This window comes from Echiichthys vipera (genome assembly GCF_963691815.1).
Source record: "Echiichthys vipera genome assembly, chromosome: Y".
NCBI classification, from domain to species: Eukaryota; Metazoa; Chordata; class Actinopteri; order Perciformes; family Trachinidae; genus Echiichthys; species Echiichthys vipera.
The window spans coordinates 13,130,819-13,152,649 of NC_139849.1; the positions used below are offsets into that span (position 1 = coordinate 13,130,819).

Genomic DNA, 21,831 nt, shown 5'->3' on the forward strand with positions numbered 1-21,831 from the left:
ATTGGAACATATTATTTAAATAACTTTTAAACCAATAATGCATGACACCTAATACCATATTGTTCCAATTTCTGCAAAAGTAAGGAATGATCGATTGTGTATAACACTTTACGTAAATGAATAAATACACCTACAGTATGTTGTTTCTCATCTATTGCTGTTGCTATAATTTACTCTCCTTCCAGGCACTAGGAAGTGTCCTCAGCATCATCAGCACTAACAGTAAGACTATTACTAATAACAGCCAGCACTGGGTCCCAGGTTTTGTGGAATGCTGTCAAAGATCTCAGCTGTGAAAACCTTAACTTCTCTAACCTTAGACATTGTAAAAATTCACGTATCCAACTATTGAGTTATTACTATGAGTCGGTGGAAAAAAAATTTCCATTCAAGGAGAATGTTCAGTCAGGCGAGCAGGATGGTAAAGGCCACAACACGTTGCGTAATGGGCATATTTTTAGACGGAGAAAGCCGAAAAAGAAAAATCAGGCGATTGATTCCAAATTTTTGTTAAGAGCCTGTTTGAGGATTTGAAATATATCAGACCAAAATTCAGCAAGCTTCGGGCACGTCCAGAACATTTGTGCATGGTCGGCTGGGGACTGCTTACAGTGTTTACAAGCATTACTGTGACTAGGGTATATCTCAGCCAAATTAGCATTGGTGAAATGGGCTCTATGAAGCACCTTCCAATGTGTAATAGGCCGTGCCTGACACAAATCGAGGATGAGTGGACCATTACATCAGTAATGTCTACCCCCAAATCCTTTTCCCATGCATTTTTAGGTGAGGCAGTGGGGACTGGGCTAAGAAGAGCAATCTTATTATAAATTATGTTTGAGTTGTACGTTGAGAGCCAGGAATTGGTCCATCTCAGCTTCAGGGGGGCGGTTCGGAAAATGTGGGAATTGCTTTTGGATAAAATGTCTCATTTGAAGGTACCGAAAAAAGTGGCTATTGGGCAGGCTGTATTTGTCCGACATAAATGCAAAGGATGCAAAAACACCTTCGTCATACAGGTCATTAAGCATTTTGAGGCCCTTATCTGACTATATGCGGAATGTAGTGTCGGTGCAGGAAGGGGGAAACGCATAGATATTCAAAACTTGGGTAAGGACTGAAGTCCTTTGCAAGCTGTACTGCTTCCTAAACAGGATCCAAATATTAATGGTGAGCTCAGTATGAGCCCAAGGCGGGCAGATGTCTGCAACGCCACCGCAGAGCCAATATAAAAGTTTATTAATGTTGCAAGCCCTGACGCAGTGGCGAAAATTAGGGAGTGCTAGTCCCCCTTCAGGTTTAGGGAGTTGAAAAATGTTTTTTGATACAGGCTGGTTTAATCTGCCAAATAAAAGGTGTTAAGTATTTGGTATAGATTAGTAAAAAACGATTTGTTAAGACAAATGATAAAAAATGAAATAAATAAGAGGAGGTCGTCAGCATATAAGGAGTTTGTGAACTAGACTAAAGCGATAAATGCCTTCAGACTTATTCTTGTTTCTTAGCCAGATGGCTAAAGGCTCAATGGCTATGTTGAACAACAAGGGTGAGAGCGGACTGCCCTGCCGGGTCCCACGTTTCAGAGGGAAATATGCTGAGTGGACACCGTTGATAATTATAGATGCAAAGGGGATTGCATACTGTACAGGAGTTTAACCGAAAAAATAAAATTAAAATCAAAGCCAAATTTCTCCAAAATAAAAAATAGAAAGGCCCACTCCACCCCGTCGAAGGCTTCTCCGCATCTAACGCCACTATGACCTTGGGCGTGTCCGACCCAGGTGAGAATATGTCGTCTCCCTAATATGAAGCCTGTCTGGTCTAGTGAAATTATCGATTAAATCACACTTTGGAGGCGGGGGGTGAGGACCTTTGTTATGTGTGAGACCAGTCTGTAGCTGCCCCATGAAGTAGGATCCCTGTCGTTCTTCAGGAGAAATGAAATAGATGCCTCATACAAGGTCGCTGGCAGTCTGCCTTCATGTTGTGTGGTGGTTAGCACTGTTGCCTCACAGCGAGAGGGTTCCGGGTACGCATCCCGGCTGGGGCCCTTCTGTGTGGAGTTTGCATGTTCTCCCTGTGTCTGTGTGGGTTCTCTCCGGCTTCCTCCCACAGTCCAAAGACATGCAGGTGTTAGGTTAATTAATGACTCTCGGGCTTCACCACTGTCGTTCTAAAGGCAGTGGGGAAAACACCCGTCTGGAGAGAGCAATTCACAAGGTTTAAAAGTTCAAACTCCTTTACTGGCGATGACATTACAGTATAGCCGCATGTCATCATTCCGTAACTGGCTGTCAGGATGGTGCCCAGTAAATAATGTGGGCTTCGTAGATAATTGGCCTTGGTCTTATTATTAGGAGAGAGGGTATTCATCCTACTTGAGAGGGTGCCGCTCTCATTTCTAAGAACCTGGACGCAGTTGTTAGCGGCCTAAAACCATGACAACCCAGTGCTGGGATGAGGAAGCAGAGTCGCAGTTTAATACATCTCTCTGCGCTCCCTGTGGAGCACTTTCCAGCTCAGTATAGTATACAAACACTGTCTGGCCCACGACCATTTAAATGAACCAGATCAAAAATGAACAGAAGAGGCGCTATAAAGAAAAACTTGAAACAAATCAACACAAAATCTGCAATAATACAACAAAATCAGAAAATAAAATGTGGACTTTTAAACATCAGATCTCTGTCATCTAAAGCTGTATTAGTAAATGATCTGATATCAAATAACCATATTGATTTACTCTGTCTGACTATAACCTGGCTGTGTCATGAAGAATATGTTAGCCTTAATGAATACACTCCTCCCAGTCATATTAATACTGATATTCCTCGAGGCAGTGGCCGAGGAGGAGACGTTGGAGCTATTTATGACTCAGGCCTATTAATCAACCCTAAACCTAAACTAAATTATAATTCATTTGAAAGTCTTGTTCTTAGTCTTTCACATTCAAACTGGAAAACTGTGCAGCCAATTAAACTTGTTATAGTGTACAATGCTCCTGGTCCCTACTCTGAATTTCTATCTGAATTTTTAGAGTTTCTGTCAAATTTAGTCCTTAAATCTGATAAAGTAATCATTGTAGGAGATTTTAATATTCACGCGGACGTTGTTAATAATAGCCTTAGTATTGCGTTTATCTCTCTATTAGATTTAATTGGTTTAGTCAGAGTTTACATAAACCTACTCACTGTTTTAGGGCGCACTCACAATCTCCTTCCACACCCCCCGGGCTTTAGGGTACTTGTCCCCCCGCCCTCTCCCCCACGCCCCAGGCCCGTTTGTACTCACACTGCCTGGGCCTCGCGCAAATGCTTCTTGCTGTCCATACGTCATCACACGCATTGATTGCCGTCATCGCGATGCGCCGCTTTGTTTACAAATCTTTCCATAGACCTCAGAGTTTTTGTGCGTCTTGTCCGACTGTTTTTGAATATTTTCATCGACCAAATCTGCAGTAAACACTCCACCTCCGCATCACACCAACGTGAACCTTTCGCCGTCATTGTTGTTGTTGTTAAATGTCCGCGAATGGTCCGTCCTTTTTTCTATGTCCAAACAGGCGCACATAAATGACGTCAGAACTGTCGTAGGCCTCGTGCTCGTGCTCATACACGCGCTGTCTGCAGTTATGCGCGGAGCGGGTGCACTCACACTGGTCAAACGCACTAGGCTTTAGCTGAAAAAACGGTTTTGGCCTGGTGCGGAAGGACAGTGTGAGTGCGCCCTTAATCACACCCTCGACCTTGTTTAGGCTTATGGTTTGGAAATCAATGACTTTATAGTCTTTTCACAAAATCATATAGGAAGGCCCATTACGTAATGCCAGAGCAGCCTATTACTCATCTGACCGGAGCTACAGGGGTGACAATGGAGAGGGCGAACAAGCACGACACACACACGAAGGACACCTCCAGACTGGATAAACTGATCAGGCTCTGTGGCTTCATGAAACTGGACTCGCTGGTGACGGTGGCAGAGAGGACGACACTGGACAAACTGCTGGACATTATGGACAATGCCAGCCACCCCCTGCACACCGTCATCAGCAACCAGGGGAGCCTGTTCAGTTGAAGGCTGCTCCTACCCAAGTGTTGGACCAACAGGCTCAAGAACTCATTTGTTCTTCAGGCCAGCATCCTCTACATTATTCTGTTTCTAAATAACGCTTTTTTTTATCTCAGTAAGGCTCTCTGTTAAACTGCATTTCTAAAGATATGGGTTAAATTGGATATGAGAAAGATTATTAATATTAAATCACCCAGAGATAGTTTAATCTTCTTTGTTAGAACCCTGGATATAAGACGCCGCTGTCTTATTCCATACAAGAAAGTCAATCTGCCCTGAGACACACCTCTGTGCCTTTGTGGATAAAATAACTAGTGAAGGTGACCCAAACTCGCTTTTTTCCCCACTTCTGGCTCTTACAATTACTTCTATTTTAGAACTTTTTTTTCTCTGTTTGCTGCAACTCTTCATTTCACTCCACGTGGAGTGCTTTCTTTTAATTTTGACGTTATAATTTTTTCTTTGTTCAACTTAGTTGCTCAAATGTTCGCAAGAAATGTTTATATTTAATATTTTTTCTTACTAAAGTGCTTTCTTTTATGAATCTATTTTTATCGTGCGACTTTTCAAGTCCTTTAAGCTAATACTTTAATACTAATACTTTACTTTGTAGCTACCATCGCTATCTGTTTACCTTTTATGTTGCATCTTCAAAAGAGCACAATAAAAATGTGACACAGAATTTGAAACAGCGCATTGTATTTTAATGCATCTATTATTGACTTACAGGGCGTGCCCCTAAAATTTCTGGTTGCGGCCCTAAAATTTTCAGTTGGGGGCCACAGTGCTCCAGGTGAAAAAAGTTAGTCTGGAACCCTGGATGATCTGACTGCAAAGATGTCAATCACCTGTGCCTGCAGCAGCAGTGAGAGGTCGCCACGGTGATGCTTAGTCCTGTCTTCATCCAGCGTCAGACTAAGTCTATAGGGATTCATTGAATTGCGCCTCTCAGTATCCTGCTTTTAGCTCCACCATAGCTTTGATTGCTTAGATCTCTAACAAGGACAGGCACAACACCCTGGTGGATATTTAGTGTAATATTTCTAAACGTAGACCGAAAACTTTTAGCATGAGAGCAGTTTTTAGAAAGGCCCAGTTTTCACTCCCCGGCCTGTCATTTAACACAGGAGTCAATGGAGCCGTTGGTTGACTTCCTGTCACTTGGAGGGTCACTGTGCCAGTTCTGTCAGTCCGTTTGCTTCCATTGTTACATTGTTGGAAAGGGCAGAAATTGTTCTAGATTTTGATGTATAAATGATGCATGTACAGTTAAAATTGTAGACATGAGAGTAGGTTTAAGAGAGTTTTTTGCCTGCTGGTGTGCCCTCTGTCAGTTGAGACCCACACTCTGGATCCGAACATTCCATCCAATACACACTAATGTAAAAAGCTGAGAAAGGCATTTTCCCTAAGGCTCAAAGAAGGCTGAATATTTATAAGAGTTTTAATCTGATTTAAAAGTTGAACTGTACCTAGAATGAAGGAAAGATGAGGAATGTTTTAAAGTTGGAATGGGGTTACTATGTGAATGTATGAATGAATGGTTAGCCTTTGAATGTGCATGAAAATGTATGGAATTTTATAAAATTTTGAATATTCCACCCACAGACTTTAATGTTAAAAAAATGTCATAAAACGTTGAATATTTATGAATTTATGAATGGAAAAAATATTAGCAGGAAGGTTCTAAATGAACTGAATGTTTTAAAGTTTCTAAGTTGAATAATCTTGAAGTAGTTGAGTAGCAAAAAAACAGGCAGAAGAAAAATAATTAAAGCCACAAGCTGCAATGAACCGCCCTTCGCACCCACTGCGCGTCGGGGAGCCAGCTGGACCCCGTTGGGCGCAGCCACGACTTTACGCTAGGATGGTGTAGGTACTCTAGGTTAATTGGATCAAAAGTGTGACTATCAAATGAAAATTTAAAAATAAAATTAATAAAGAAAAATTACTAAAAATGATTAACTTTAATTTATTAAAAACCTCACACGGAGAACCAATTAAATGTAGGGCCTTGACTCAAGTTCAGATTGAGATCGAGTATTCTCAATAAACTTATCGTTAATCAAGTAAATATTAGCTATTACCAATAATTATCAAAGATAATAATAAAAATTACTCTAATTAAACCAGAGTTCCTCGAGGCACCACCGTCATAGACAGAGTGACAACTAATAAACTACTTCCAACTACTAAAGTCTCATTAAACATATTAAACGACTAATTGAGGGTTGAACACCGATAAATGTAAAAGTTTACTCAGTTGAAGTATTTAAAAGTTATTTTCTTAGTAGAGGCTGGCTCATTCATCTTTGTGTAATATTAAATAAACATACATATTGTTAACACAAACCTTTATTAACAAATTAATAAATGCAACAAACAAAACACAATAAAACTAAAGCTAACAACAAATGTGTTTGTGTGTGCGTGTGAACCAAAGAGGAGAGGTGTGGGGCTTGGACCCCTGCAGAGATGGTGTGAACATTTAGGTCACACAAAAGCCAGCAAGCTGAAGATCTCAGAAGTTATAATTCAGGTTATAACAAAGTTACAGTTCTGCTTCTGCCGTTCATACAGTCTTATAACATGTAGTAATGCCCAGTTTGTGGTTAGTTACCAGTCGATGAGATGGGAAAGATAAGTTGCGTTGCTTCGATGCTAGTGGCTGGTCCTTGTGAAGGAAGCTGGTTGAAGAAAAGGTTCTTGTTCTGGTTGTTTGCTCTTAGACAAAAGAGAAATCAGATCGCTCTTTGTTCTGCTCAGTTGAGTTGGTAACCGGTTGGTTAACCTGGCTGATGATCCTACTCCATATAGGCCATGTTCAGGGCTTAGGGACAGCTGGCAGCTGGTCCCTGGATCCAGCAGAAGAGCGTCGAGTCGAGTGTGGCGATTCGAAGAAAGAGAGTGAGGAGGAGCATGTCCTACAGTTTAAAAGGCACGATGGTGATGTCATCACCATTAGTCTGGTCAGCCAATGGACTGACAGTTTTGGGGTCCGTTGAAGAGTTCACACCTGGGTGTGACCTGTTGGGGGAGAGTTGCATGGCAGGCCTTTGTCAGTGACCATGCGCTAAGAACAAAGGCTACCAGGCCTTTGGGCCTAATATTTCCCTTTGTTTGATCGGACTGAGGCCTTCTCATAATCAAACTGAAAGTTCATATTGATCCAGAAATGAACAATCATCTTTGGGATGCCGGTTGCACCTACAGTGGGATGCCGCAACTCTTGCAGCGATTCCCGTGTCCCCTGTGTGCCGCTAGAAATGCCTAACTAAACCTGCTTTGTGTTGCTCTGTATTATGTGTCGAACGCACATTGAGCATTTGATGGAAATCAAATGTCATATTAGGCTGACTTCCTGTTTCCAGTAGGTGGCACTGTAGGTAGGTTGGTCTCTATGGGCATGTGTTTGTCTTCAGGCCTGGACTGTCATCATGCCTGGAAAATGTGGTGGAGTTTGGACAATGTATGATTAAGTTAGAGCCACTTACTGTTTCATGGCGAGAAGCACAAAATAGCCACCATGCAATCAGGCAAAATCCACAAAACATGCCTTTTATTTCCATACATGAAGTAAAGAACCCAGAATGGAAATTTTATGTAAATCGGATGATATTTGTCATTTTTCATCCTGCCAATAGGGGGCACTTTCAATATGAGTCAAAATCCATACCAATTTTAAAAATATTACGTAAATTCTGGGGGAGGGGCTGTAATTTAATGTTTGACAATAGGGGGCGCTATCACTAAGAGACAAAATTCAGATGAAGGAGTTTAGGCCTTGAAATTTGATGCAAATTGAACAATATATAGTCAGGTTTCAACAACTTCCTCTTGTTTGGCGCAGGAGCTGACTTTGGCGCCATGCCCACACGGTGCAGTGAAAACAAAGTTTTTAGTATCATTTGATCAGACATGTCTTAAGATGGTACTGATCTATTTTTGAAGTTGGTCATGTTAAATCTCTAGGACGAGTTTGTTCAAGTATAAAGACATGGGGAGTTCCGGTTAGGTCAAGCCCAAAATGGCACCATAGAGGAATTGCTCCCGGTCAGCACTCAATAAAATTCCCTGAACCCGACAACCCTGATAGAAATAGATAACCTGACACAGAGATGGAAAGGGGTGGGAGAACAAGAAGACAAAAGAAAGCTACACGAGAAAAACAACCAGAAATGACCGAGACTCAGAACTTGAGGAAGAACACGAGGACCGAAGCAGCTATGCTAATACGAGCTGGACTTAAAGTTATCGTCAAAGAAATAAAAGATTTTAAACCCGAACTGAAAGCAGAGTTTGCGACATTCAAGGAAGAAAAAAAAAAAAGAAATGAAAGAAAAACTCGAGGATTTAAAAAAAAGCTCACAGAAACAACGACTGAGCTAGGTACACAAGACAAGGGAATCACAGAGGCAGAGGGGAGAACTGAAGAGATGGAAAACTGGAACATAGAGGCAAAAGAGGCCCTACTCCAATCGATGAAACAACAGAAAATATTTCAAGACAGGCTGACAGACCAAGAGGGAAAAAAGCGACGGAATAACATCCGGCCTGAAAGAGGGAACGGAGGGCAGCTCAGAGACACAATTCATCGAACAGCTTCTGAAACAAGAGTTGGCGCTGCTTCAGCCCCCCTGTGTCAATACTTTGTAGAGCCATCTTTCGCTTCAATTACAGCTGTCTTTGGGGGTATGTCTCTACCAGCTTTGCACATCTAGAGACTGACATTTTTGCCCATTCTTCTTTGCAAAATGGCTCAAGCTCAGCGAGATTGGCTGGAGAGTGTCTGTGACCAGAAACTTTCAAGTCTTGCCACAGATGCTCAATGGGATTTAGGTCTGGACTTTGACTGGGCCATTCTAACACATGAATATTCTTTGATCTAAACCATTCCATTGTAGCTCTGGCTGTATGTTTAGGGTCATTGTCTTGCTGGAAGGTGAATCTCCTTCCCAGTCTCAAGTCTTTTGTAGCCTCCAAAAGGTTTTCTTCCAGGATTGCCCTGTATTTAGCTCCATCCATCCTCCCATCAACTCTGACCAGCCTCCCTGTCCCTGCTGAAGAAAAGCATCGACACAGCATGAGGCTGCCACCACCATGTTTCACAGTGGGGATGGTGTGTTCAGGGTGATGAGCATTGTTACTTTTCCGCCACACATAGCCCTTTGCATTGAGGCCAAAAAGTTCAACTTTGGTCTCATTTGACCAGAGCACCTTCTTCCACATGTTTGCTGTGTCCCCAACATGGCTTGTGGCAAATTGCAAGCAGGACTTCTTATGTCTGTTTTTCATCAATGGCTTTCTTCTTGCTACTCATCCATAAAGGCCAGATTTGTGGAGTACACAACTTATAGTTTTCCTGTGGACAGATTCTCCCACCTGAGCTGTGGATTTCTGCAACTCCTCCAGAGTGGCCTTGGCAGCTTCTCTCACCAGTGCTCCCCTCGCCTGGTCTGTCAGTTAAGGTGGACAGCCATGTCTTGGTAGGCTAGCAGTTTGTGGCATACTTCTTCCATTTTTGGATGATGGAACAATGCTCTTTGAGATGTTCAAAGCTTTGGATATTTTTTTATAACCTATCCCGGCTTTAAACTTCTTCACAACTTTTTCCCTGACCGCTCTGGTGAGTTCCTTGGTCTTCATGATGGTCTTTGTTGACTAGTGTTCTCTAACAAAGCACTGAGGGCTTCATAGAACAGTTGTATTTATACTGATACTAAATTACACACAGGTGGAGTTCTGAAGTCAAATGATTGCACTGCATTTTATTTAGGGGTATCAGAGTAGAGGGGGCTGAATAAAAATGCACACCACACTTTTCAGAATTTTATTTGCCTACCTTTTTGTAAACCATGTATCATTTCCGTTCCACTTCACAATTATGTGTTACTTTGTGTTGGTCTATAGAATCTCAATAAAAAACATTTAAGTTTGTGGTTGTAGAGTGACAAAATGTGAAAAAATTCAAGGGGTATGAATACTTTTTCAAGGCACTGTAGGTATCTTGCCCTTCTCAACACACATCTGAAACAATTGACTAAGTTGCTCAGCAGTGTCGCAGAGTGCAACCACAGATGGAGTCAGGGCCAGCAGTTTCCTGCAGAAACGTCACAAATCAGGTGACACCATCTCATCTTCAACCGCTTATCCGGGGTCGGGTCGCGGGGGCAGCCGCTTTAGCAGAGGACCCCAAACTTCCCTTCCGGGCCACATTAACCAGCTCTAACTGGGGGATCCCGAGGCGTTCCCAGGCCAGTGTGGAGACATCTCTCCACTTAGTCCTGGGTCTTCCCCGAGGCCTCCTCCCAGCTGGACGTGCCTGGAACAACCCCTAGGGAGGAGCCCAGGGGGCATCCTTACTAGATGCCCAAGCCACCTCAACTGGCTCCTTTCAACGCAAAGGAGCAGCGGCTCTACTCAGCCCCATGCAGGACTCCATTCAGGGTCGCCAAGAAGGCCAAATACTCTGAACTGCTGTTCGGTGCATATGCACAAACAACAGTCAGAGTTTCCCCCCCTACCACCCGCAGGCATAAGGAGGCGACACCCTCGTCCACCAGGGTGAACTCCCACACCACGGCGCTCAGCCGGGAGTTTGTGAGTATCCCCACACCGGCCCGGCGCCTCACACTCTGGGCAACTCCAGAGAAGAATAGGGTCCAACCAATAGGGTCCCTATCCAGGAGTACGGTTCCAGAACAGAGACTGTGTGTGGAGGTAAGCCCCACCAGATCTAACTGGTAGCGCTCCACCTCCCGCACAAGCTCCGGCTCCTTCCCCGACAGAGAGGTGACATTCCACGCCCCCAGAGCCAGCTTATTCCATTCCAAATTTACAGATAGAGTTAGAGGGGCAGCTATCATCATTCATAAAAGGGTCCTGTTTGAGAAGACAAATGTAATCCTATATACTGACGGACGTTATGTCATAGTTCTTTTTAAATTTTGGTTCGATATATTTCAAACCCTCAAACAGGCTCTTAACACAAATTTGGAACCAAATCCTCTGACTGCTCTTTTTGGGCTTCCTCCGTCTAAAAATCTGCAACGTGTCATGGCCTTTACCACCCTGCTCACCAGACGTAACATTCTCCTTAATTGGAAACATGTTTTCTGCAAAATTTTACAGTGTCTACGGTTAGAGAAGTTAAGGTTTTCACAGAGGGGATCTTTGACAGCATTCCACCAAACCTGGGACCCAGTGCTGGCTGTTATTAGTAATAGTCTTACTGTTAGTGCTGATGGTGCTGATGACACTTCCTAGTGCTTGGAAAGAGGAAAAACAACTCACAAAAAGTACCAAAGCAGTTCCCTACAAAATATCACTCAGTGTTTACAATATTATTATTTCCAGTAAGTATGCCAGGGCTGACATCAAAACCTGCACTGGTTCGCATAATCCACAACTGATGTGTGTGTCAGAAAATAAGATCTCTGACTCATATGTCTGATACTTACACGTTCTGTTTGAATACCTTTTTTATATTACATGTGAAGCTTAAATGTGATATTTTCTTCGTAAAGTAGCTGATCTTCCGCAACATGAGGTCTGCGAAGCATAAAATATGGGTGAAACATGGGTTTTTGTTTGAAACTATGTGTTTCAAAAGTACCACCTGTCGCCAAGCAACAAATGAAACCACCTTGTTGCTCTGCGTGGGGTGCGTTAACGCCCCTATAGCCCAGTTCCGACCAAAGATTCGCAACGAGTCAAGTTGAAACTTGCAGCTACTTGCAGTGTTTAGGACATTCTGAAACCCCCCGTTGGAGAAGAGGAAAGACGGGTTATCGTCTCCATAGTAAGCGCTCTCTGTACTTCCGTTCTAATCTCCGACTTTTCAGGCTTGTTTTCGTAGCTGGATATAATTTGTAGCATTATAAAATACTAATGAGGACAGAGATGGGGAGATACAGCTGCATTTCTAGTTGTAATGAATTGGCAAAGATAACTTATTTTTTCCTTATTCATTGTATTCCATGGAACAACATTGATTTTCAATCAAGATTCCAGCGCGGTGGCAGAAAATTTTAGCGTGGTAGTCGCCTCGAAATTTAAATTGCAGAAACACCCTGTACAGAGATGATGTAGTTCATCTTGACTGGCCATTCTCCGTTGTTACCTTTCGAAGCATACAGTGTCCCCTGAAATCTACAAGGTGTTGGCCAGTGTCTACAGAAAGTCATGATACTTTAGAAATAGTCACTTTTTTGTTTTACAACCTCAAATTATAATACATAAAAATATATTTTTCCAGGCGTAATTTACATATTTTGCCTTACAACATTCAAGTGAAAATGATTTTTCTTATATTTTTTGAAGAATAATAAAAAATGAAAAACTACAATAGCAGGGTTGGAAAAGGGATGATTCCCTTTAGAATAACCATTATAAACATTCTCAGGTATAACCAATCACCTTCCAAATTACACATCAAGTTAATTGGTCTCTACCTGACATCAATTGTGGTGGCTTTGATCAGAATAAAATCAGCTGTTCCCTGAGGATTCCACTCCTAGTAGTGCATGGTAATACAAAGAATTATCCATGATTGGAAAGATGCTTTCAAAAGAGCTCCAGTATAAAGTTGTGGATAGACACAAGTTAGGAGAAGGATATAAAATGATGAGTACCGTTCAGAGTATTGTCCAGAAGTGGAAGGCATATGGATCCACTCAGACCTGGCCTAGATCGGGGCGCCCCGCCAAACTGGATGACCGAGCAAGGAAAAGATTGATCAGGGAAGCTACCAAGAGGCCCATGGTCACCTTGAAGGAGTTACAAGTCTTTATGGCAGAGGTTGGTCGATCTGTGCATGTGAAAACAATTTTACAAGTTCTACATGTTTGGCAGGGTGGCAAGAAATAAGCCTCTTCTAAAATAATGTCACACTGAGTCTCATAAAAATCATATTGAAGATTCTTATGCCATGTGGCAAAAGGTTATATGGTCAGATGAGACCAAAGTGTAACTTTTTGGGCTGAACTCAGCTCTATGTTTGTGTTAAAGAAATGTATAAAATATTATCAGAAATGTATAAAATATACAATGTAAGTAAAAGTAAATTACAATTGTGGAAAGAAGAAGTGAAATACCTAGGTCACACGTTGACCCAAAATGGCAAAACGGTAAATCAAGAAAGAAAAACAGCCATTTTGTCTGCACCAAGACCAATAAAAAAAAAAGACACATGATGTCCTTTTTAGGACTTTGCAACTACTGCCGAAAGTGGGTAATGGATTACGCAGAAGTAACAAGACCTCTGCTTGATCTCATTTACTCTACACCTACAGATAAAAAAAATTACAGATAAAATAATTTGGACAGAAACGGCAGAAAAAGCATTTTGTAACATAAATAAAATGCTGGCAGGAACGACGGTCGCCTTACCAAACTATGATAAACATTTTATCCAAACTGTAAACTGTAAAAATGGATTTATGACGTCAGTGTTATTACAAATACATGGGCAAAAACACAAACCCTTAGCCTACTATTCAACGCAACTGGACCCAGTGGCTAGAGCATCCCCGCCCTGTGTTCAGGCTGTGATCGCAGCAGCAATGGCTGTACAGGCCTCTGCGGAAGTAGTATTATTTCATCCAATAACACTACAAGTGCCACATGCAGTAGCAGCCCTGTTATTACAAACCAAAATGACCTTTCTATCACCTGCCAGACATCTGTCATGCATGACTACACTTTTGTCGCAACCACATCTCAATATAGAAAGAAGCACAACATTAAATCCAGCTATGCTGATACCAGTATCAACGGATTGCACTAAACATGATTGTCTGCATGAAACACAGTCAGTGTATAAACCACGTCCTGATTTATTAGACACACCCTTGACACATGGCCATATAGTATTTGTTGATGGTTCTGCACGTAAGAATGCACAAGGACAGAATTGTGTAGGCTACGCTGTAACAACTATAGATAAATGCCTAAAAACAGGGAAATTACCATCGAATTTATCGGCACAGGCCGCTGAAATAGTAGCATTAACTGAAGCATGTAAAGGATGTAACAATTTACACAGATAGCCAATTTGCATATGGAGCAGTACATCTATTCTGCCAACAGTGGAAACTTAGAGGTTTTAAAACGTCAACAGGAAAACCAATAACACATGATAAGTTATTACAAGAACTTTTAAAAGCTATAATGTTACCAAAATCTGCTCACACAAGAAGAAAAGATATGGTTTCAATCGGCAATGCAATGGCAGACAAAGAAGCTAAATTAGCTGCACATCCTGTTTTGCATGTTTCAACTTCTCAAAATACACCAGTGACGTGTGACATATCACGACAAAGACAACAACAAGCACCACAAATGGAGAAATCAATGTGGCAGAAAAAAGGAGCTACAAAAATAAATGATATTTATATTGGACCTGATGGTAAACCCTGGTTACCTCGATCGCTGTTCAAATGGGCTTCAATAATGGGCGTTGACAGACTTAGTGAACAGCTACTATACTACTTATGGGTTTAATACATATTCAAAAAATTTTTGTAATCAATGTTTAACATGCATTAAACATAACTCACAAGGACAACAACGTCCAAAACGAGGCGCATTTCCAAAACCAGAATATCCTTTTGAAGAAATACATATGGATTTCATAAAACTAAACAAAAGCAAAGGTGTAGAATACTGTTTAGTTATAATAGATGCCTTTTCCAAATGGGTAGAAATGTTTCCATGCGCTAACCCTGATGCCATCACAGTAGCGAAAGCTATATGTAAAAGAATAGTCCCAACCTTTGGGATACCAAAAAGAATACGATCAGATAATGGCTCACATTTTGTAAACGACACAATAAATAAAATAGGAAAAAACCTAAAAATAGACTTGAAATACCATAGTGCTTATCACCCGGCCTCAGCTGGACTTGTTGAGAGATTCAATGGCACAATTAAAAATAAGCTAACCAAATGCATGAACGAAACTGGAAGACCATGGCCTGAATGTGTTGATTTAGTACAACTAAGTTTACACATTATGCCTACAGGCGGATGTAAATTGACTCCTTTTGAAACACTGTATGGTAGACCATATTATTTACCTGACTTACATTTAAAAATAAAAGATGAGCCTGACTCTGAGAAAACATTGGCAGACTATATGAGACAGGCGCTGAGCCATAGAAAATGTAAAGAAACCAATAATCTGCCTGATTTTCCTATATGCCCCCAGAAGGACAAAACTGTGACGCCTGGTGACCACGTGTTCATGAAGGTGATAAAGCGGAAGTGCTGGTCCAGTCCAAGGTGGGAGGGGCAATTCCAAGTTATTCTCTCCATACCCACTGCTGTAAAGATCGCTGAGAGGTCCAGCTGGATACATCTCTCACATTGCAAAGTGAGGACTCTTAGTGATCTCGTTCCAACCGCTGAGTAGGGGAAGTCTGACTACAAAGGGGTTTGGAAACGCCTAGGTCCATTCGTCTCAACGTCAGTGAAGAAATCAACGATCCTCTCAGGTTAGTGGAACGAGAGCATAAGTGTGAAACCATGCCAAAATACCATGAAAGATGGCTAGCCTCCAGCACTGCAGGTGCAACGATGGTCGCACTGATGATTTTTGCTGCCTTCGCCCCGTGGATGTGGACAACACCTCAAGACTCAAAGGATGAAGAAATGGTTCCAATGGTAAAAACTGTGATTGATGACTGTGACGATTCATTTCTTCTCCGTAACGGTACTGGTATGACGAGGTCTGTAAATCTCAGATTACGTAGGAAATGTTATCAAGACAACAAGCAGGGTCATGGTAAGACTTTGATATACTGTAGTGATTACATTATTCTCACAGCAGAAGGTACTTGGTCACTTCAGGTTCTCAATAAATCATTGACGACATGCAAACACTTGTTCCGTAATCATAGCATATGGACACCTATTGTTGAGCCATACACACTCCGCATACGACATCCTAGAGGTGATTATTATCGTAACCTCATTGGCAGGGAAGGGCATGGCTTACTGGAGGGGCCTGGTGTGAGATTCTGCTGAAGTTTCTGACACCCATAACTGTGATTCTCCTCCTATGCTGTGTATTCATCACGTGCATCGTGCCTTGTCTACAATCCCTGATGTCCAAAGTGATAAGCAGAACCACGGCTGAGGCTCTGTTATATCAACAGGAGAGGCCTGATAACTACACATGCACATAACAAAAGATCCACCACAGTAGACACACACTTATACTGTGATGGCTGTGAGGAGTGTGCACTGGCTGACATAAAATATGTTGTCCAAACTGATTACCTCTGTTGTTTTCGAACCTGACGACTGTACTGAAAGCTCTGCCAAGAGAATGGTATGTGTCTGATATGAGAATGAATTATAACATTTCTGATAAACAGGAGGGAAATGTTAAAGAAATGTATAAAATATTATCAGAAATGTTTGTTTTCATGCATGTAATCGAAAAAGTAATTTCTTCACTAAGTTTGGTATGTGAACCAATTATATTTGACCCATCTGGAGGAAAGGCTGATAAGACGTTCACTCCCTGTAAAAGAAAATGCTGAATTAGCAAAAACCAACTGCGACCTTGTGAAGATAAGATATACTTTGTGTGTAACTAGTTCATTATTATTCATGAGTGACCTTGCGTGATGTGGAATATACTGTATGTAACTGGTTAATTATTATTCATGGACTTATGATTATGCATGCAAACTTCAAATAAAAGGACACAGAGAAGAATGGAGAGTTGGAGAGGTTTGTGAGGAACGGACTAGTGGCGTGCCATTACCTCTGCTCTCCCCTTGTCAGATACGTAAAAAGTGTCTCGTCTCTGATTTGATGAAAACTGTTTGTTCTTGTAAAAGAATATCAGGAAGTCTCCATGTGTTGTTTTTGTCAAGGCAACTGAAATATTTTGACAGTTTGGCATAAACTAAACACAGCACACCAACCAAAACACACCATACCTCTAGTGAAGCATGGTGGTGGCAGCATCATGTTGTGGGCTTGTTTCTCTTCAGCAGGGACTGGAAAACTGGTCAGGATTGATGGGAAAATGGATGCTGCCAAGTCCACCCAAATTCTTGAGGAAAACCTGCAGCCCTCTGTTAGACACTTGAAAATGGGCAGGTGGTTCACCTTCCAGCATGACAACGACCCAAAACACACCTCCATAAAAACAACAGAGTGGCTAAAGGACAGGAAGGTGAATGTCCTAGAGTGGCCCAGAGCCCTGACCTGAAACCTACAGAACATCACCGCTCACCACAGTATCTGACTGAACTCAAACAGTTCCGAAGGTAAATGGGGAAATATTTCCAATCTAGGTGCACAAAGCTGGTAGAGACAGATCCAAACAGACTGATGGCTGTAATTAAAGCAAAAGTTGCCTCCACAAAGGATTAAACCTGGGGGCTCATCACTTTTCCAACCCTGCTATTCTAGTTCTTAATTTTTTTTAGTCATTATCAGAAATTAAAAAAAAATCAATAATTCACTTGAATGTTTAAGGCAAAATGCATAAATCACACTGGAAAAATATATTTATGTATTTCAGGCTGTAAAACAAAAAAAGTGACTATTTCAAAAGGCTATCATGCCTTTCTATAGGCACTGTATATTTAAAGTATAGAGGCTACACCTTTCCGATTTAAAACTCGATAAAAGCCGTGTTAAGAGACAATATATTTATATTGTATTGCGTTTCTACTGGCTTCTACATTTACATTTCATTGAGGTTTCACAAAATTGAAAATTGATTGTCATTGAATATGTAATATTAGTTGTGGCACTGTTAAAGGGGCTTTTGAAGCAGTTTTTTTTGTGTGAAAGAAAGAAATTGGTACAACTGATAGGTGCATCGCTACTTGGCAATGTATTGCCACTTCAAACTGATGGATGCATCACTCAAACTGGACTTTCTGGGTTGCATTTCATCTCCTCTCACCTCATACCTGTAGCAACACTCCCGCAACCTGCTTTGTCTTTCTTAATGCAGCAGGATAGGGCTGAAGCTATCAAATCTTTTTGTAATTGAGTATTCTACTGATCATTCCATCGATTAATCAGATAAAAGTTTATATATATGTATAAATACAATTTTGCACAAAAATGTATTATAATTTGTGTTATTTTACAAAAAAATATATTATGTCTGGGGAAGGCCTATTTGGTGTGGTAACCAAACAGAGGGTGTGTTGGCAATACACTCGCAATTTACCATATATTACTATATAAGTTACTATTCATACAATTCAAAGTGGTGCATAAAATTTTACGTGACACAGGTGTTTACTGAAACAGCTTTTATTCTTTTTCTAAATGAATCTATTTGTCTTTAGAGATAGAAATCATCAGGAAGAGCAACTCGCTCTCCTTGTTTACCGCAACAACAAGCAACGTACAAAACGCCACTGACACACTCAAACATGATACCTTCCTGATCAGTCTTTATAGTTTTGTTTAACATTGCGATGAAAAACTAAACATAGAGGCATTCACGAGAACAGCCAACGTTACGCACTCTCTTCCTATTATCCGTCACTACAGCAACAAACCTCCTTAAACTGAACAGTGGCGCTTGGTGAAGTGGCGTTAACAATGGGCTGCTTTCAGCTGAGATGCTGTATCATTTATGTTGTGCTGTTGTGGTAGAACAGTTCTAGTTAACAGTGGACACATTGCATCGTTTTGGCTTCTTTTTTAAATGTGAAATGATCACAAACTTATCCTCTGACTTTTGCGGATGCACGCCACTGCATCCGGATCATTGTTGTCCGTGTGCAACAATGATCCCTGCTCTGAACAGGCAGCATAATGCGTGAGATAGAAATTAAACAAATAGAGTTACTCGGTTAATTGTTTCAGCCCTACAGCCCGATTAACTCAGCTCACAGATGCTGCAGTAGTAACAAAAGGTGCATAAAATATAATTATTTAAAAAAATAAAAATCTACATACAGGCAGTCCACCTCCCCCTCTGCGCCCACACACAAACACCAACTGTGAGTGACTTCACATGACTTGCTTGCAGTGTTGCTTTTCCAGTCAAGCACTCTTTTGCCTCTGCAGCAAAAAAAAAAAACAAGTAAAGATGCTAAAGTAACCCTGGGGCGAGCAAGACAGAAAATAGAGGAAAATGAAAGCTTTGTTTGACAACTCTTAACAGCTGCCAGTGCTGCTGGTGGCAACACTATTGCTGTCTCCAGGAGTAAACTCATGTGACTGGTATTCTTCCCTCAGCCAGGCTTTTTTCTCTCTTCCTCCACTGCTATATCTTCTGTACCACTCCTTCACTGCCCATCATCAATCTAGTCCTCTCTGTTTCTCTCTCTCTTTCTTTTCATCTTCACATCCCCTCCCTCCCTGCTTGCCCTTTCCCTATCCTTCTCCATACCAGCACGTCGTGGCAGATTTCTTGGAGTTCAGCCTCGATCTTGATCCGGTACTCGCAGGCCATCTGCTGTTTCTTCTCGTTCCCCTCAGTCTTCTGCTCGATGCTGGAGATGACGCGCCAGGATGAACGACGGGCCCCCACCTAACGACAACAAAAACTACATTGTCAACCAATAAACCAATGTAGAGAGACACCATCTTAGACACATTAATGCATAAGCACAACAACATTAAACAATTTTAAAGAAATGCAGCGGTGTCCTCATAAAACCATCATACTGAAATGTAAATTTTAAAACATTAAGGAGCTTGTTGTTCAAGATGATCTCCAACTAAATTGGCCCCTAAATTGCTCATCCTAGCATTAGAACATTTCGTGCATGATCGTTTGCTTGCCCATCATGTGAGAAAAGTGTGGCTTATTCTATTCCCTATGTCAAAACTAAACATACCCACAGAGTGACTTTCACAATCTTCCTGGTTGGGTTACAGCTAGTATTGAAATATGCAACATAAAAATGTACTGACCGGAACTGTGGTAAGGGAAAAAAAAATAAATAAATAAAAAAAACAGGTAAACCTCAATAATAAATAGAGCAGCAGTTCTGGAAAACCTGAGGCTGCTCTTACGTAATTTGTGCTTTTATACTTATAGACTATAAAATCTTCATGAAAAAAATAAACACAAAATACAGAAGTGCAGCAACACTACACATAGAAAATAGGCTAAATGTGAGTATTTAACTGTCACTTGATGCTTTAAATAAACATCAGGGTCAAAATGTTTTGCAACATGTGTTACAAAAATGCTACTCCTTTGAAAGCGGAACATATTAAAAAGAGTACAACTGCTTACAAAACTGGCATTTTATCAAGTCATGAGCCAAAACAGGATAAACAGCAGTGTACAGTCGAACGTTGCAGCCTGCACAGTGGCCCTCATTTATCAATCTTGCCTGAAAACGGGCGCAGATCTGAGCGGAGAATTGGTCCTACGACAGGACACACGTGTGATTTATGAAACATTCGTATCTGACCAATCTCATCGTACGAATGAGCGGACCTTGATAAATGCGGCGGCTGAATTCGATCGTCATTAACATGTTACGCCCTTAAATATTCCTGGTTCGGAGGCCTCGCCCACTGAGGTCAAACACGGAGAGACGAAACACTGGTAAGAAAATAAACTTTTCCGACACAGAGATCGGCATCCTGACATCCGAGATGGAGCAAAATAAAGATGTGTTTTTTGGCAGTCTTAAGAGTGGAATAAAAGGGGCCCATAAAAACGCTGTATGGAAAAGAATAACGGAGGCAGTCAACCCGAAGCAGCGCTCCACTGTGACCCGTGTGCTTGTGTGCGCACTGTTGAACCTGCGCTCCTGCTCTGTAGCGGGGTTTGCCAGCGGGGTTATTAGGTATTCCCTTAGAGGATAACCTTTGTCACCTAGAAGAACCATACCCAAATTGTAATCATCTGATACCTTGTTTGATTTAATGCAATTTATCGAGGGTAGCCACTTACCGAGGAGATGACTTTGGCTCTGCAGTGCGCCAACACATTCATTCATTCATTCATTCATTCATTCATTCATTCATTCATTCATTCATTCATCTTCAACCGCTTGTCCCTGTCGGGGTCGCGGGGGGCTGGAGCCGACCTGGCCGCCACGTTCAAAAGCGATAGCTTGGCATCACAAATCACCTGTACATTTATCGAGTGGTAGTTTTTGCGATTGATGAATGCGTAATCATTCATGGATGGTGCCTTCAGACGCACATGAGTACAATCAATTGCTCCAACCACAATTTTTATTTTTTTTATTCGTTTTAAGAATCCGTTTGGATCTGTTCTTAATGTGTGACTGCTTATATCAATGACAGCTGAGGTTTGTTCATTATTTTCAGCCAGATTTTGCTGTGCTGCACCGCAAATCAACAGGCTCAAATTTGCGTACACAATCTCAGACCTGACGTGAGATTTGATCATAGCTGACGCTCAAGTCCAAATTGATAAATGCCGAAGTTTGCCTGGAAATGGTCGTACGCACGTTTTTCTGCCGTACGTTGGTTTGATAAATGAGGGCCATTATGTCCAGTTGCCCCAAACCACCACAGAAATGTTTCCTGAGACAAATTTGAGAAAGAAGAAGAGGCCGTAACTGCAGAGGGAGATGTTCTGAGCTTCCGTAAAGTTAGATAATCATGTTGAAATGCACCATAGGTGTTTGAGAGTGTGACAATATATTGGTCATATTCATATTGCAGTACAAAACTAACAATATGTGTGGTAGAGCTGAAAAATGGAGCAGAATTATCACTTAATCTATCAGCAGGCTATGTTGCAGTGCAAAGTGGAAGTGGAACCGCTGAGTGAACTTT

At 41.5% G+C, this 21,831-nt stretch overlaps 1 protein-coding gene across 1 annotated transcript in view; it reads right to left on the reverse strand.

Moving 5' to 3' along the window:
* LOC310966178 (14-3-3 protein beta/alpha-1-like) overlaps window positions 1-21,831 on the reverse strand; it is a 68,353-nt gene that overhangs the window by 35,012 nt on the left and 11,510 nt on the right. Inside the window, exon 3 of the mRNA XM_083940036.1 lies at window positions 19,451-19,591. Within this exon, the coding sequence (XP_083796162.1) occupies window positions 19,451-19,591 (141 nt within the window). The remainder of the gene's footprint in view (window positions 1-19,450; window positions 19,592-21,831) is intronic.